We start from the raw sequence: 18,014 nt of genomic DNA, 5'->3' as shown, positions 1-18,014 counted from the left end.
GGTCTGTGGATGACACTATTAGGGGGGATCTGTGGATGACACTATTAGGGGGGATCTGTTGAGGACACTGTTATGGGGGATCTGTGGGTGACACTGTTATGGGGGGATCTGTGGATGACACTGTTATGGGGGGATCTGTGGATGACACACTGTTATGGAGGGGGAATCTGTGGATGACACACTGTTATGGGGGATCTGTTGAGGACACTGTTATGGGGGATCTGTGGGTGACACTGTTATGGGGGGATCTGTGGATGACACTGTTATGGGGGGGATCTGTGGATGACACATATATGTGTCATCCACAGATCCCCTCCATAACAGTGTCCCTGTAGTGTGAATGACCCCCAATACAGGGGCTGGGGGCCAGCATCTGGTTTTATAATGACAGCGGGGCCCGTGCAGTGACTGTATTCTACTACACGGGCCCCGCTCACTGTATATACCGTAATCTTATCTATAATTGTGGCATTGTTAATCGTAATCAGCGCTGTGTATTACTTACAACAAGCGCTCGGTAGGAGGCAGGCCGGGAGCACGGGCGCTGGCAGCGCGAGTCACTACGTCATGCGCCCACGCCGCCTGCTTCATTCATAAAGTGGGCGGCGCAGGCACGTGACGTAGAGACTCACGCTGCCAGCGCCCGTCCTCCCGGCCTGATTACGGATCTCAGACGAAAATGGCTAAAACAGAGGCAACATGTGCATGACTGAGCATAATGGCTCAGGCTCCATTTTTTTCTTTTTCCTTCTGATCCATCAGAAGGGCAGAAAAATAAAGTAAAAAAATGGATCCTGCATTTTAAGCATCCGTTATGCCCAGTTATGCACATGTTGCATTGGTTTTAGCCATTTCCATCTGAGATCCATTATTTTAGATCGCGGGACTAAAATAACGGATCACAGATGGAGATGGCTAAAACGGATGCCAAATGTGCATAACTGATACTCAGTTTCTTTTTACAGGATCCGTTTTTTCTTTAGTTTTTTGTTCTTCTAATGGATCAAAATAAATGGTCATGTGAACTTGCGCTTACAAGAAAAGAGGTCAGGGGTTAAATGTTGGAGCCACATTTGCTGGACTGGAAAACCCTTTTAGCCTCATAGAGCATTGAGAATTTATTCCAAAATTTACAGATGAATAGAATAAGAACCACGTGTACCGTATAATTTGCTGTCTGAAAAATGTAGCATTATATGGTATAACACGTCCCGTCATTTTCACCCACCATATAGAAAAACAAAAGTGTAAGCCAACCGTTCAAATAGGGCTTAGTAAAAGCATAGGTATGCAGTCCACCCGACTATTACAAAGGGTTAATTACTACTATAAGAGTTAATGCAATGTTATTGAGTTAACTGTTGTGATATGTTATCTATAAGCACTTAATAGCACTATATGGACAACAAATTGGCAGACTGTTTAAGTTGCTTGGAGATGGACTGGGTCTGCCCCTTGGTTAATTGGTGACTCTTGTCTAGCAGAGCAGGATACAGAGCCTACATGTGCTAGCTCCTCAGATCTAGGCCTCAGTTCAGAGAATCTTTGTGTCTGAGACTTCAGCTGCCATGGAAGCAGAGTACCCCTGCATTGGATTCCGCAAGGTATTGTGTATGTCTATGGCAGAAACACTTTGCTGCTGGGGCCTCCTGTATCTGAGTTCTTCACCCCTCATCCTGGGAACTCCTGAAGAATTTACAGAGGAAACTCATTGCATGCCGTTGGTTATGTTTAGAGACTGAAAAGTGTTTTTAGAGACAGAGGGAGTACTACAACTACCATCATTTGTTGTTGTCCATACACTGCTATTTGGAGAGGATTGCAATGTGATATACCTTGAAACTGTGCCATTTGGCTGCTGTATTTACTACTGTAGTAAAGAAAGGGGATAACTATTATATCCCCACTGATCATGACAATGGGGACCTCATACCCCTCGGGCCCCCTGAACTGAATGGTGTGGCAGGTCGGGCATGTGCACTGCCGCTTTATTCATCTCTATGGGAAATAGCCAAACTCCCATAAAGATGAATGGAACAACACTGCGCATGCCTGGCCCGCTTGGTTCATTTTAAGGGCCTTAGAGGTAGAGGGTGACCATTCTCGTGATCAGTGGGGGTCTTAGCAGTAGGACCCCCACTGATCTAGTAGCTTTCCCCTTTCCTGTGGATAGCAGATAGCTTGTACAACCAGAATACCCCTTTAGGAAAGAAACCGCAAATGCCCTGTATACAGTAAAGAAAGCATGGGAGCGCTTCTGTCCTATATAATCCCAGTACAGGGATGTTCATGCCCGATCAGGATCCTGGAGGACAGCTGCCGCATATGAATTGCCATTCCTTGGAGGCTTACACATCACACTCATAATGGCCCCAGCATCCCTATATCATACCATTAACTGGTTTACACATGGTCTACTATTCCTGGAACACACAAGACAAAGGGGCAGATTCAGGGTCACAAGGAATCAATGCTGGATTCCAATTGGGATATTTGGTAAATCTCTTCAGACTGGAGCTACAAGCTGCTTACATGAAGAAATCTCCATTGTGATTGCAAGGGATTGCTGCATTCTTCACTATATTACTGGAGGAACTGTACATGTGATCCACATGAAAAGGCATTCTACAAGAAGTCATTTATAATTCCTAGAGCCTGTACTTGTAAGTATCCAAAATGCAGGTGTAAAAGGAGTAAAGTACGTTATGAGTCATAGATAATAAGAGAGTACATTAATATCTTCCCATTACTCAGTTAGCTAATGTTTAGAGTATGGTAGATATAGAACAACCCATCATTTTATTCCGGTTTCAAAAAGCGGAAACGCAACCATTGTGATTTTGTGGAGTTGCCTGGCCATGGTGACTGCGATGACCTCTCATCCATACAAAGTGGTGCTGCTCCACCCATCGGTGTTGGTGGATAATGTTGTGAGTCTGACTTCCACAACCTCACGAACAGAAAGGCCTAAGAGTTTCAGGTCCACAACCATGCATGAATAGCCTTGGCAAGGTTGCAATGTGATCTAAGACTAGAAGAACGGGTCTTTTTTCCCCTAAAACGACGCTACTCATGTCCTTAGTTCTGCACGACTCAACTTCATTAGAGTACATCCTTTTTAAGGTTCTTGTGACTGGTGGCGTGGCCTAGCTCGCATGGTGTGAGGCAGCAAAAGTGTAGAGCTCCTCCAGAATCCTCACCAAATCCTGCAATCAACCAGCAATTTTTTTGATTCCTGAGGCCAGATCCTAACCCCCGAAGCGCCTGGATCCCCGAGGTACAGTGAACCCAGAGCTGTATCGGGGAGACCAGTGCTCTGACGGAGTGGAGCGGCACTGTAGTGAGGAGTTGCGCTACTTGGAGAGACTTACAACGGCCAACAAGGAGCTCATTCAGGTACCTGCTGGGCCATCTGAATGGATGTGGGCACCAGGTTTTTGTTTATGTTGGTGTGTATGGGAATGAATGTTGGCTCCTCCCAGACCTAGGGACTATGTGACATGTTTTGGTGGCTGTATGGCGTTAGTTAAATTGGTGTCCTGGAATGTTAGTGGTCTAAATAATAATATTAAACGCTCATTGGTCTTTAACCACTTAAAAACCTATAATCCTGATATAGTTGTGTTACAGGAAACACATCTGCGAGGCCCCTGGGTGTGTCCCACTTATCGTGCGGTATACTCTAATTTAGTATGGGGAGCCTCTATCTTAATTGCCAAATGCCTTCCTTTCCAGTTCATTTCTGTTTAAATAGATAACTCGGGGAGGTATGTGTTACTACACGCCAGCATTAGGGGGTTGCAGTATTTAAAGGTCTTTACATACCACCCCCTTTTTGTAGGGACATACTTTATACTATTATGAGCAAAGTCGCAATGTTCTTAGCAACTCCGTTCATCATTATGGGAACCCTTGAGAGACAGATTGCATCCATAGAGGCAGTGGTGAGAACTCAACTAGCTAAGCCAGTGTCCACTTTATACGTGACACTAATGGCTGAGCTAGACTCTCCACTCGACAAGCCCTTTGCCAAATGGAAATACGATGTGGTGGATTTAGAGGCCTGTCATGTGAAGGAGCTAAGCCACACATGGAGATCCACAGTTATTAGCACCAGAGACCAATTTATACAATTAAATGGCTACATAGGGTATACTATACGCCCAATAGACTGTTTCAGATGCGTAAACTGCCTAGTGCCCAATGTACACGATGTGGGCACGACAGTGGCTGCTTCTTTCACATGGTGTAGCATTGCCCGATAATCCTAAGTTTCTGGGTGGAGGTTCATGCCTATATAAATACTAAACTTGGTTTTCCAGATATTTGCACACCGATGACGAGTCTTTTGGGGCTAGTCAATGATGTTATTCCTACTAAATATGGTGGGCGACTCTACAGTTTACTTTTGTATTATGCAAAAAAAAAAAAAACATTTTGTTGAATTGGAAGACCCCCAAACTTCCTACTAAACAACACTGGATGCAATTAGTTAACTCTGACTGTACAAGCTTGTCTATGAGCACAGGGGGAGTCCTGACCGTTTCCTTAAAATCTGAGATCCTTGGATTAACTCTCAAACAGTAATTCCTTAAATAGATTAAGTGAGTAGGATTCTTTTCTATGGTCCCGGGGGAGAGGGGGCAGGGGGGGAATGCTTGAGGTTCGTATGATTGACTGTGTTTGGCACACTTTATATTTAATACCTAGAGCTCTGCTATTACCCCTTAAAATGCTGTCTTATGCATTTTTTCCTTTTTTTTATCCTGGAGTGGGACATTTACTTTTCTTAGGTGGAGTTCACTGGTCTACACCTGCTGGTGTGCTGTCTGTTTAATTGTTCTATAGTTTGTTGTACTCTCTGAAAATTCAATTAAAAGACACTATTAAAAAAAGGTTCGTGTGACTGTTCAATGGATTATCCCACAAACAGTTTTTTACTCACATCTTCTGAACTTTCTTCCCTTTCTGTGGGCAGTCAGAAGCTCATCGAGCACCTACATCTTCCAGGATGCATTGCAGTTAGTTCTTCCTAACTCCTCTACATAGAATATAGCCCCAGAGATATATATGGTTTGTAATTAGGGATGAGAGAACTTCAAATTTTGAAGTTCGGGTATATGCTGAATTGCATTATGGATTCCGTCACCATGGACCATAATGCAATTCCAGGACTGCATAACGGAAACTGGACGGATTCGTTATGCTGTCATAGACTTCTGTTATGATGGAATGCATAACAGAATGCCTCTAAATTCCATTATGGTCAGGTGCGTAACGATCGCGGTCGCAGAGGGTGTGACCGGGCCCGGCAGGGGCCCGCTGCACTCACTTGTAATGGGGAGCGCTTTGACAGGGCCCGGCATGAAGTACAGTGACAATGCCAGGCCCTGTCAGAGAACTCTTCAAATGTGTGTAATATGCGCCCTGGACGCAGAGGCAGGGGGAGCGCTGCGGTAAGGAAGGATGATGGGGGGGGGGGCACGTACTCACTCACTCACCTGGCAGTTCTTGTCACTGACGGGCTCTCCACTCCCTACTTCACTGTTCTTCTGAGCGCTCCCCCTGCTGGCCTCCAGCACAGCCAGCAGCGCGATGTGAGTGTGGGAGCGTGTCATCAGAGAAGAAGGTAAGTATGTGTTTTTTTTTTAATATAAAGCTGCAGACTGGGGGCAACATCTACTGTGAGGGGGCTGTGGGCATAACTACTGTGAGGGGGCACATATCTGGCATAACTACTGTGAGGGGCACATATCTAACATAACTATTATGAGGGGGCACATATCTGGCCATAACCACTGTGAGGGGGCACATATCTGGACATAACCACTGTGAGGGGGCACATATCTAGGCATATCTAGGCATAACTACTGTGAGGGGCACATAATCTGGCATAACTACTGTGAGGGGGCACATCATCTGGCATAACTACTATGAGAGGGCACATATCTAACATAACTATTATGAGGGGGCACATATCTGGCCATAACCACTGTGAGGGGGCACATATCTGGTCATAACCACTGTGAGGGGGCACATATCTAGGCATAACTACTGTGAGGGGCACATAATCTGGCATAACTACTGTGAGGGGGCACATAATCTGGCATAACTACTGTGAGGGGGCACATAATTTGTCATAACTACTGTGAGGGGCACATATCTAGGCATAACTACTTTGAGGGGCACAATCTGGCATAACTACTGTGAGGGAGGCACATATCTGGGCATAACTTCTGTGAGGGGCCACAAGGAGGACATAACTATTTTTGAAGGGACCACAAGGTGGGCTTAATTACTGCGAGGAGCCACAAGATGGGCATTAGTACTGTGCGGGGCCACAATGTGGGCATTAGTACTGTGTGGTAGCACTTAGGGGAAATGCCTTAGATTACCCTGCTACCTATACATTGGCATGGCTCGGTCTTACAGGCCAGCACATCGCCCCCTGCTGGTGATTTCACAGGGGCAGTCACCATCACTTCCTTATGTGATTATTCTTTGTTTCTCCCCAGAGGGACCTTGTTTTAGATCCAGTGGACATCACGGCGACACCAGCGACACCCTGGATGAGGTAGGACCAGATTTTATCAGTTAGGACTGGGTGAGTGTAGCCATGCATTGGGCTTAGTGTAACGAAAATCTGCCGCCTCTTTGTAAAAATGGGGGGGGCGATCCAAAGTTTGCACTGGGGCCCCTAACACTCTAGTTACGCCACTGATTATGGTCCGTGGTGACGGAATCCATAACGCAATTCAGCATATATCCGGCCCTGAACTCGAACTTCAAAACTTGAACTTCGCTCATCCCTATATGTAATGCCCCGACACTGCCCCCTTCTCCACTGTCTAGAAAGTCATATAACTATATACATCTATACATTTGGAAATACAGTAGGGATGAATGAATGAAAGGTGCCTGGACCGATTCACCTGCTTCTCTGTGAGATCACTACGCCAACACCGAGGAGCGGGGAACAGAGCAGGGGATGCATGAGAAAGTGGACCAGAAGGATAGACAGCAGGGGGCACTGAAAATGTGCACTAAAAATGAACAATAATATTTTTATTGTAACAATCTCTCATTTGAAATGTCCTATTCCTTACATAGAAATTCTTTTCATGGGACAACCCCTTTGAAGTTACCTTTTTCATATAACAATAGCACAATGAAGACAGAGTAGACAAGGTTTGATAATCTACTTTAATCTGTATAATGCAGAATTAATGAGCTGCCTAGCGTTCATGGAGTGGCCCTTCACTTCTTTCTTGGTAATGGTACGTTTGGGACTTTATTAGCTTTTGAGTCTTCTTTTCCATCTTGATTATCTGTTAGTGGTATTTTACGCCTCCTGCGTCTCTGATCCGATGAGTTTCCATTATCTCGGCTGCCGTGTTGCTATAAATACAGGCATTTTAGGATTGTGGGTTTTCATAATGTAATTACGTTCTAGATGCTTGTGTCATGATGATGTTGGAGACTTTGCAACAACAAAACAGACTACAAATGATTGATTCAGTCCAACAATGTAAAATGGAAGAAGTCAAGGGGGTCATTTACTAAATGATATACACCAGGAGCGCTTCCATGGTGTTTCTGTCCGTGCCTCCGCACTGCAAAAAAATAGAACTTGTTCTATTTTTTTTGCGGTGCGGGAGGATCACGGACCCATTCAAGTTGAATGGGTCTCAATCCGTCCCGGCTGCAAATTGCGGTTCCCAATGCACGGAACGGATGCACAACGTTCGTGTGCATGAGGCCTTAGTATGTGGAAAGACATTGCAATATGGAGGATGACTTGTTTCTGAAATGCAGGTAAGACCTCATGCACACGACTATGGCTTGGCTCCGCATCTGAGCCACAAAAAATGCGTAATTCACTTCAATGGGGCTGCAAAAGATGCGGATAGCACTCCCTGTGCTGTCTGCTTTCGTTGCTCCGTTCCGTGTCCCTGCAGAAAAAAAGAAACATGTCCTATTCTTGTCCGTTTTTCAGACAAGAATAGGCATTTCTATTATGGGCAGCTCGTTCTGCAAATTGCAGAACGCACACAGACATCATCCGTGTTTTGTGGATCCGCAATTTTCAGACCGCAAAACACGGCGCAGTCATGTGCATGAGGCCTAAAGCAGAGTTGACTATGTCAACCTTGGATTAATGGGAATGTTTTATTAATTAAATTTTAGTTTCTTTAAATAGATGTCATTCAGAAGAAGAGAAATAATAAATTCCGTTTTTTTAATACTGTAGTTATTTTCTTATTTTTGAAATGTTCCCAGCCATACTTATTGTGTGCATAGTGCAGAAGACTATTACAGTCTCTAAGACGTGATGGAGTACAGAGAGCCAATGGCCAGGCAGCAACATTCATACATTAAAATTAGGATACTCTATTTATCCTCTCCAAGTCTATACAGAAAAGTCTCTCTTCATGTATCAAGGACCTCTTCTATAAGCAGAGATTTCACCAGGCATCTCTACAGCGTAAACAACCTGCTAGTATTGCTGTATGTACATGTTCCATTTGCCTATAGTTGTCTATACGCTTGGTCATATGTTTAAGGTAAGTCCTACCTTACTTTTCCTCTTGTCTCAACATTTCACAAGACATGTTTTGAGAAATGACCAACATTATAAAAAAAAAAAACACAATTTTAAGATATTGTTGTCATGAGATGTCTATTCCATATGTGTCCATGAACAGCCACCTAGGGGTTGTGTTGTGAATTGCAGTCTGTCAAAGGTTTTGTTTAGGATTAGTAAGTTTCTTTATGGTTTCAAATTTGTTTCATGAGAGACTTAATCAAGTCCTTAATTAAATTTGGACTAAAGTAAAAGTGGATTTACACTTTGTTTGCGATGTACAGCCGGTATCAATAGCACCAAAAAGACTGCATTGACTTATAGTAGATGGTCTTATGGTGTTTGCCATTTTATCAGCAGGTATTATCCTGCTTGCAATGCTACTCCAGTCATCAAATGAGATTGGTGACTGATCCTCCAGTGCAAAGTCTTTGTGTTGGTGACGGCACACACATCTATAGCTATATACTGTATGTCTTGGCTCACTAATACTTTTCAGTATTTAGTTTTTTAGTATTAAAGAGGACCTGTCACCACTCCTGATCTACCTGTTTTAATAGCTCCATGCATTCCCCATGTAATAACAATTCTGGAGCATCTATTCTTATGTCTCTATGTTGTGCCATTCCTTTATTATTTCTACTAGAAGTTATGAATTAATTACTAGCAGTCTGTAGTAAGGGTACAGAGGGGAGGTAACAAGTGTGTGTGTGGGGGGGGGGGGGGGTGTACCTGCACAGTGTGAAAATGGCAGCACTGATTGGATACAGTCAGTCTGTGAAGGTACACACCCCGAACTGGTTACCTCCCCTCTGTACCCTTACTGCAGACTGCTAGTAATTCATTCATAACTTCTAGTAGAAATAATAAAGGAATGGCACAACATAGAGACATAAGAATAGATGTTCCAGAATTGTTATTACATGAGGAATGCATAAAGCTAAAACAGGCAGGTCAGGAGAGGTGACAGGTCCTCTTTAAATGACCGGTTTTGCTGTGTGCTTATGTTGATCCCCAGTTGTGAACGAGCTTGTCTTAACAATTCCAGTTCAGTTTTCTTGATTCTGAACCATAACTTGCTCAGAGACTGCTTCACAATTACAGTTCTTGTCCGCCAGAGTAAATTCACTATCTTCATGAGGAGGTTAAAGCATATCTACGTTTTCAGATGATTTTTAAGGATAAGATTCCACGAGGAATGACACTATGATCTGGCCAGTTTTCTGCATTAATTTCTGCATTTTTCCCTTCTACAGGCTCTATCTCTAATTGTCAGTTCTCCCTGTGCGAGTTTGTGGAGACTAACTGCTATGATGTCTGCCATACACCGCATGCACAAACTACAGAATATACTGCTTGTAATGGACAGTGGATGTGGTCCCACTGTGCCAACTAGCTGGTTTAGCGGTGGACTATCCCCAACAGTGTTGTCCTGATGATCCCCTGGTTTTCACTCTTTAACCTTTATACAGGGATCTGGTCTTTGCTGCAGGGAACCCACCAGGCCCTAGGGTAGTTGGCAGCTGACCCATGGGGGTCAGAGACACCGGTGTAAAGCATCAAATCATTAGGCAATACCCATAGTCAGAAACAGGCCGAAGTCAGGGCAGGCTGAGTTTGTGTATATACTGTACATGAAACAGGTCCAGGGTCAGGGCTGGCTGAGTTTATGCTTATATGTGAAATAGGTCAATCGTATGGCCCCCCTTTATTTTCCTTCTTAGTGCAGCATTCCTGTATATGATGAAGGCCATTGCCACTGAAACTTTCTTCTAGACATACACAGTCCATCTTGGTCTCCCATCTTGGAATCAGCATAAAATTCAGAGTAAATGTACATTTATTAGAAGTGTAGAGGGAAATGAGCCTGACAAGTGGAGAAAGAGGCCTTTTTCTTTAATAAGATATATTACAAAGCCCATTTACCTGATTTATGTAAAGTTTGAAGACAGGGCCTGCCTTGAACAGTACACCCCATTTAGCCTGGACTCAAATTCTATTATTTTTTAAAAAAAATTTTTTAATGCACTTATATAGCACTACTATATTCCACAGCACTGTACAGACATTAGTATCAAGCTGTCCCCAATGGGGCTCACAATCTAAGTTCCCTATCAGTATGTCTTCAGAGTGTAGGAGGAGACTGGAGAACCCGGAGGAAACCTACGCAAACACTGGGAAAACATGCAAACTCCAAGCAGATGTTATCCGTGGTAGAATTCAAACCTAGGTGCTGCAAGGCGCCAGTGCTTACCACTGAGCCACCATGCTGCCCGCTATTGCAACCAAGGGTTTCAATGTCTTGGCCAGGACAATATCTAATCTTTCTTATTTTGCAGATTTGTGAGCTCTTAAGAAAGGATGTCCTTCTATATGCATAACATAGTTATTGTTTCTGTTTTTTGTTTTTTTTTGTTGAGTTCCATGTTCATTTGTTCTGGGATACAATGTTTCATTTATGTAACATTTCTTTGTATACTTTCTCCACAGAATGAAGCTGGAGTCTTGAAAGAAAGAGAACTATCACTTGAACTTGCAACCATTAGAGATGAAGTGGGTAAGTAAAAACCTTCTAGCACATTGAAGCAGAACAATATACAGTACTCAAAATGTGTTTGATCTTAAACTTCAAGTAAAAGCAGAACAGGGAGATTAGAACAGGGGGATTTTAGGTAATATCATAGTGGTGTAGCAGTGATGTGGTACATTTATGAACTCATAGTATGAGATTTGCTTTAGGACATAAGGTAAAATGACTTCCTTATCTTAATGCATTATTATTAAAGATGCTGTTGTGTCTATACATCAAACTGATATTCCAGTCTAGCTAAATCAAAATGTTGACCTGGTATTGATATACAACCTCATTACAACCACTGCAGTCCTAGAACAGGACAACCTAGCACTTGTTTGCCCTTCCTCTCATCCTTTAAAGGAGAAAGGGACCTTATGTCAGTTTTCAGACGTGTTTGGTAACAAGGAGGTGTCTATAGAAAGAGGCCATCATGTGCTAGTTCATTCCACAGATAGGGTGGAAGATGAGCTCTTGATATTCAGGTCATGACAGAAGAAATTGTTGTGATATACAGTACAGACCAAAAGTTTGGACACGCCTTCTCATTCAAAGAGTTTTCTTTATTTTCATGACTATGAAAATTGTAGATTCACACTGAAGGCATCAAAACTATGAATTAACACATCTATGAAACAACTGAAAATATGTCATATTCTAGGTTCTTCAAAGTAGCCACCTTTTGCTTTGATTACTGCTTTGCACACTCTTGGCATTCTCTTGATGAGCTTCAAGAGGTTGTCACCTGAAATGGTTTTCACTTCACAGGTGTGCCCTGTCAGGTTTAATAAGTGGGATTTCTTGCCTTATAAATGGGGTTGGGACCATCAGTTGCGTTGTGGAGAAGTCAGTGTCACAACCAGACAGCTGAGAAGCTCTGACAGAAGCCTTTCAGAACCTCCTCCTTGAGTTTCTTTGTTGTGATGTTCAGTTCCTCATCTCGTTAGCCTCTCTCAGCTGTCATGTGGTTGGACTGATTGCATCCCTTTAAATTCCGCCCCGGTATGCATTGCTGGGCGGCTTGTACTACTTCCTGGAGTGTGTGTGCATGCTGATCTTGTTTTCCAGTCTGCTACAAAGTTAAGTGCTGAACATTTATCTGTTATTTTCTGTTTGCTGGATCCCAGGTGACCCTGACTCCCTCCGTGTCTGGTGTAGGGAGCCGGTGGTCGTGTCCCCTCACTATTGTAGGGTGTTCAGGGGTTATATAGTCGAGGTACGTGGATATGCAACCATCCACCTCTGGGATCGTTGCATAGGCTGAGCAGCCAGGGAAAGTCTCAGGTCTTGTGCAGGGGTCTCCCTTATGGTTCCTTAGCTTTGGATCCAGTGAGTCATATATGCATGTTGCTTTGTCTTGTTTCCTGTACACCGTCCGTGACAGTCAGGTGGATACACAGCTGATAGTCCTACTGAATAGACTGTTAGAATTTGTATTATGGCAAGAAAAAAGCAGCTAAGTAAAGAAAAACTAGTGGCCATCATTACTTTAAGAAATGAAGGTCAGTCAGTTCGAAAAATTGGGAAAACTTTGAAGGTGTCCTCAAGTGCAGCCACAAAAACCATCAAGCGCTACAAAGAAACTGGCTCACATGCGGACCGCCCCAGGAAAGGAAGACCAAGAGTCACCTCTGCTGCGGAGGATAAGTTCATCCGAGTCACCAGCCTCAGAAATCGCAGGTTAACAGCAGCTCAGATTAGAGACCAGGTCAATGCCACACAGAGTTCTAGCAGCAGACACATCTCTAGAACAACTGTTAAGAGGAGACTGTATGAATCAGGCATTCATGATAGAATATCTGCTAGGAAACCACTGCTAAGGACAGGCAACAAGCAGAAGAGACTTGTTTGGGCTAAAGAACACAAGGAATGGACATTAGACCAGTGGAAATCTGTGCTTTGGTCTGATGAGTCCAAATTTGAGATCTTTGGTTCCAACCACCGTGTCTTTGTGCGACGCAGAAAAGGTGAACGGATGGACTCTACATGCCTGGTTCCCACCGTGAAGCATGGAGGAGGAGGTGTGATAGTGTGGGGGTGCTTTGCTGGTGACACTGTTGGGGATTTATTCAAAATTGAAGGCATACTGAACCAGCATGGCTACCACAGCATCTTGCAGCGGCATGCTATTCCATCCGGTTTGCGTTTAGTTGGACCATCATTTATTTTTCAACAGGACAATGACCCCAAACACACTTCCAGGTTGTGTAAGGGCTATTTGACCATGAAGGAGAGTGATGAGGTGCTGCGCCAGATGACCTGGCCTCCACAGTCACCGGACCTGAACCCAATCGAGATGGTTTGGGGTGAGCTGGACCGCAGAGTGAAGGCAAAAGGGCCAACAAGTGCTAAGCATCTCTGGGAACTCCTTCAAGACTGTTGGAAGACTATTTCAGGTGACTACCTCTTGAAGCTCATCAAGAGAATGCCAAGAGTGTGCAAAGCAGTAATCAAAGCAAAAGGTGGCTACTTTGAAGAACCTAGAATATGACATATTTTCAGTTGTTTCACACTTTTATGTTATGTATATAATTCCACATGTGTTAATTCATAGTTTTGATGCCTTCAGTGTGAATCTACAATTTTCATAGTCATGAAAATAAAGAAAACTCTTTGAATGAGAAGGTGTGTCCAAACTTTTGGTCTGTACTGTATGTATAGAAAAAATTGAGTTATAACTTCTTGCAGTGAATAAGTCATCCTGGAAGAAATTGTTGTGTTCTTTGTGCGATGATAATTCCCAATATCAGGCTCAAGTGGACATCACACTCCATTAGAATATGTTTCCTGTGCTTTTGAAATTCTATGTCTGACCTTGAAAATTCCCCTTTACCTTCCTTCTGATGTATTAATAATGCATCTGAATGTACGGAAATGCTATTTCATTATATGGATTCTATCTTCAGTGCAGGATAATGTAGAGACAGTAATGCTTTATTTTAATTTGAAAACTAAAAAAGAACTTAAATATTTTTCATATACGTTTTCTATTTTGCAAGTATTACTTTTTATCTTGATAGATCCACAATGTTCTGCTGACTAATTTCATAATATATATTTATAAATGTCATACCTCCCTTAACATTCTTGCTAGAGTTTAAAGTGGCACTGTACTTTCAGTAAACGTTTGATATGCAAGGTGACAAAAAATTCCTGTTTTGGCACAGTTTTTATTTTAACTTTTTTATAGCATTCACCTGAGGGGCACATCATGTCATATTTTTATACAGCAGTTTGTTGCGGATGAGCCGATACCTAAGGCTACTTTCACACTTGCGGCAGGACAGATCCGACAGGCTGTTCACCCTGTTGGATCCGTCCTTCCGCTATTTCGCTGTGCTGCCAGACCGCCGCTCCTTCTCCATTGACTATAATGGGTACGGGGGCGGAGCTCCGGCGCAGCACGGCAGTGCACAGCGAGAGCCGCCGGACTAAAAAGTCGGACATGCAGGACTTTTAGTCCGGCGACCTTTTGCCGTGCACTGCCGTGCTGCGCCGGAGCTCCGCCCCGTCCCCATTATAGTCAATGGGGACGGAGCGGCGGTCCGGCGGCACGGCGAAATAGCAGAAGGATGGATCCAACAGGGTGAACAGCCTGTTGGATCTGTCCTGCCGCAAGTGTGAAAGTAGCCTAATGTGTTTATTTTTGTTAAGTTTTAGACAGTAAAAGCATGTTTGAAAAGAAAAATATCTTTGTTACCATTTTCTGTGAGACATATTTATTTTTAATTTTTTAAGCTATTGTCTTATGTAGGGTCTCATGTTTTGCTGGACGAGATGCCGGTTTGATTGGCATGAACATTGGGGGTACATATGACTTTTTGATCGCTTGATATTACTCTTTTGGTGATGCAAGGTGACCAAAAAAAATAGCTGTTTTGGCACAGTTTTTTTTTTTGTTTTATTTTTACAGAGTTCACCTGACAGGGTAGATGATGTGATATTTTTATATATGGACGTGGTGATACCTAATATATCAACTTTCCCCCCCTATTTATTCACAATTTTATATTGTGGGAAAAGTGCTAACCGTGGCATAGCAAGGGTTAAAGCGCCGGCATCGTTGTTTTCACCGATGCCGGAACATACGGCGGGGGCTAAGCTGTTAGTGACTGCCAGGCCCCTGCTACTGATTGGGCGGTCCCAGCTCCTGCACCCGCCCGATCAGCGCTCTGTACATGTATGGAGTTGGGGCTTAAGTGACGTCCCACAGCGCCGTACATGTATGTCGCTGGTTGGGAAGGGGTTAAAGGACATCTGTTAGCAGATTTATACCCATAAAACTGGCTGACCTGTTACATGTGCGCTTGACAGCTGAAGGCATCTGTGTTAGTACCATGTTTATATGTGCCCGCATTGCTGAGAAAAACATCATCACATCTGGCCCTATCAACCAAAGTGCAGAGGGCACAGCAGTTTCAGAGAGAGCACAGCATGTAGGTGTAATGGCAACGTCCCTGTTGCTCCTAGAGGCTCATTTGCATATATTGAAACATCATTTTTCTCAGCAATGCGGGCACATATGAACATGGGACCAACACAGATGCCTTCAGCTGCCAAGCGCACATGTAACAGATCAGCCAGTTTCTTAGGTACAAATCTGCTGACAGATGCCCTTCAAAAGGTTAAACATATCACAGTTTTGATGCTGTAGATTCTGCGCAACTCCTGTACATAGCTTACTATGCTGCTGCTTCTGACATAAATGGGATAGCACACTGCTCCTGGCTGTGTGTTCTCCCTCTGCTCCCCCCTTGTTTATCACAGACTTAGTGAAGCAGAGCAGGTTGTACGCAGAAGATCAGAGTGTTGAGAGGGGGGAAAGCATCCAAGTCTTAAATGAGAGCAGATCACACAGGATCTACTATAACAGAGCATAGACAGGGTGCGTACAGAGACCTCACACACACAGCTCAGCATCAGTCTGTCAGCACAACGGAGAAGATTTCTTGTGTGCTGTTGAAGGGGTAAGCAGTACAGGAACAAAGTTGTGCTGATGCAGAAGGCGGCAGCATCTTGGACTCATAGACTCCCTAACCTTCCAGCATGGAATAATGGGAGGGACACATCCATATAAAAAGTCTGACTAGGAGCAGGTTGACTTCATATCATCATGGGGTCTGATAATGAAGGAATTAAAACTGCAGTCTGAAACCTTAAAGTAACATTTTTTACTGAAGGCCACCACTGAGGCTTTTCACATTTTTGTTGACTTTTTAGTTATTCTGTTCCATCAGAGTTACAGAAAAGCAGAGGAAAAGGTCTGTTTTATCCCTATTTGTTAAAATCTCTTCTTTCAAGCATCAGTTATGCACAGTTAGTGACCGCTGTGTTAGGTTTCTGTTATTTTTGGAGGAAGAAAAAGTCCTGTCTTTCTGAATTTCTTTTTAACATTATAGTGAATGGATGATGGATAGAAATGGAAGGTGTTCTGTTTGTATCCGTCACTCAATCCATTTGATAAATGCGTTTTTTCCCATTACTGTGACGGAAGAGAAGTATAGATAATTAAGGCAGATGTCAACAAGGATGGCACCAACGCCAATGCAAGGGGTATTAAGACCGATGTCTAAATGTCTTAATAAATGACCCCAAAGGTTTTTTTCTACGTCAAAGGTGTCAATAGCCTTTAACATTAAAACGTGATATAAACGATAGGTTATTCTTACATTAGGTTCCCTATCATTGCCTGCTGACATTTAGTGACACCATGGAAGCACTCAGCAAAAAAGGTTTAGAAGACTGTTATCCAATGTCTCTGATATCAAGGCCTTTACAGATGCTATTGATTGTTGAGGAAGAAAATACTTCAGTAGACATTCGCTGGTTTGAATTACTTTGCTTGTAAACTAGATTTCAGGTTTCTTCTTATTCTTAAAGCTTGAGCAACTAGAGCTGAAATGAGTCGGAGTCTGCATCACCGCAGGTCTGCAGCAGATACGGCTTTTGAGAATACCTGACCATACTTGTTCTGATACAAATTAATTACTCCTTTGGATTAAAGAAGCCCCTACGAGGTAGTATTAATGACAGCAATATAGCTTACAGCATGGTTTTACGTGGGAACGATTACATTCTCAGGAAACAATGAGTCATGTACCATGAGGCCTATAAATTGTGGATACCTGACGCTGCGGTCTACTCATTTACCTGACAATGCGCGTTTCGCATCCAAATATTTCTTTATTGAAGTTAATGAAAAGACAGAAACAAAGTCTGGCGGCTTCACAGCCTGTCCTAAACCAGCAGTTGTAAATGTCAACCCCCTGCTGGAAACAGGACGACTGACAAATGTTAACGACGACTGGAAAATGGCAGCTTCTGTCTATCAAAAAAAGCCATATAGCTGAAAGGGTTTTTCTGGGATTACTATGGTTTTTAACTGATGTGTTCATGTAGTTGTTTACCTCATGTACCTCTTCCCCGTGCTTTTTTAAAATGTAATTCTCCTGTCCCGTTTTGACCTTCTATACAAATCCCTCTGGCTTGTTTCCATCCTGTATGTAGCACTTCCTGTTCCTGTGTCCAACCAAACCCATGATGCACCTCTCCTTTCTCTTCCACAGCGCAAGCACCCTCCTAACACCCAGCTAGTTTATAGCTCCTCCCATCCCGCTAGTAACATAGACACTCCCCAATCACTGCCCCTAACAACGCCCAGCTAGTTTATAGCTCCTCCCATCCCGCTAGTAACATAGACACTCCCCTATCTCTGCCCCTAACAACGCCCAGCTAGTTTATAGCTCCTCCCACCCAGCTAGTAACATAGACACTCCCCAATCACTGCCCCTAACAACACCCAGCTAGTTTATAGCTCCTCCCATCCCGCTAATAACATAGACACTTCCCTATCACTGC

The 18,014-nt window shown here is 43.4% G+C and overlaps 1 protein-coding gene across 1 annotated transcript in view; it reads left to right on the top strand.

The window, feature by feature from the left end:
- The window catches only part of MTUS2 (microtubule associated scaffold protein 2), a 457,672-nt gene that overhangs the window by 414,794 nt on the left and 24,864 nt on the right, over positions 1-18,014 (top strand). Inside the window, exon 10 of the mRNA XM_044286799.1 lies at positions 11,075-11,141. Coding sequence (XP_044142734.1) covers positions 11,075-11,141 — 67 coding nt within the window. The remainder of the gene's footprint in view (positions 1-11,074; positions 11,142-18,014) is intronic.

Source organism: Bufo gargarizans, chromosome 3 (genome assembly GCF_014858855.1).
Source record: "Bufo gargarizans isolate SCDJY-AF-19 chromosome 3, ASM1485885v1, whole genome shotgun sequence".
Lineage (NCBI taxonomy): Eukaryota > Metazoa > Chordata > Amphibia > Anura > Bufonidae > Bufo > Bufo gargarizans.
This window is presented reverse-complemented; position numbering and strand designations above follow the sequence as displayed.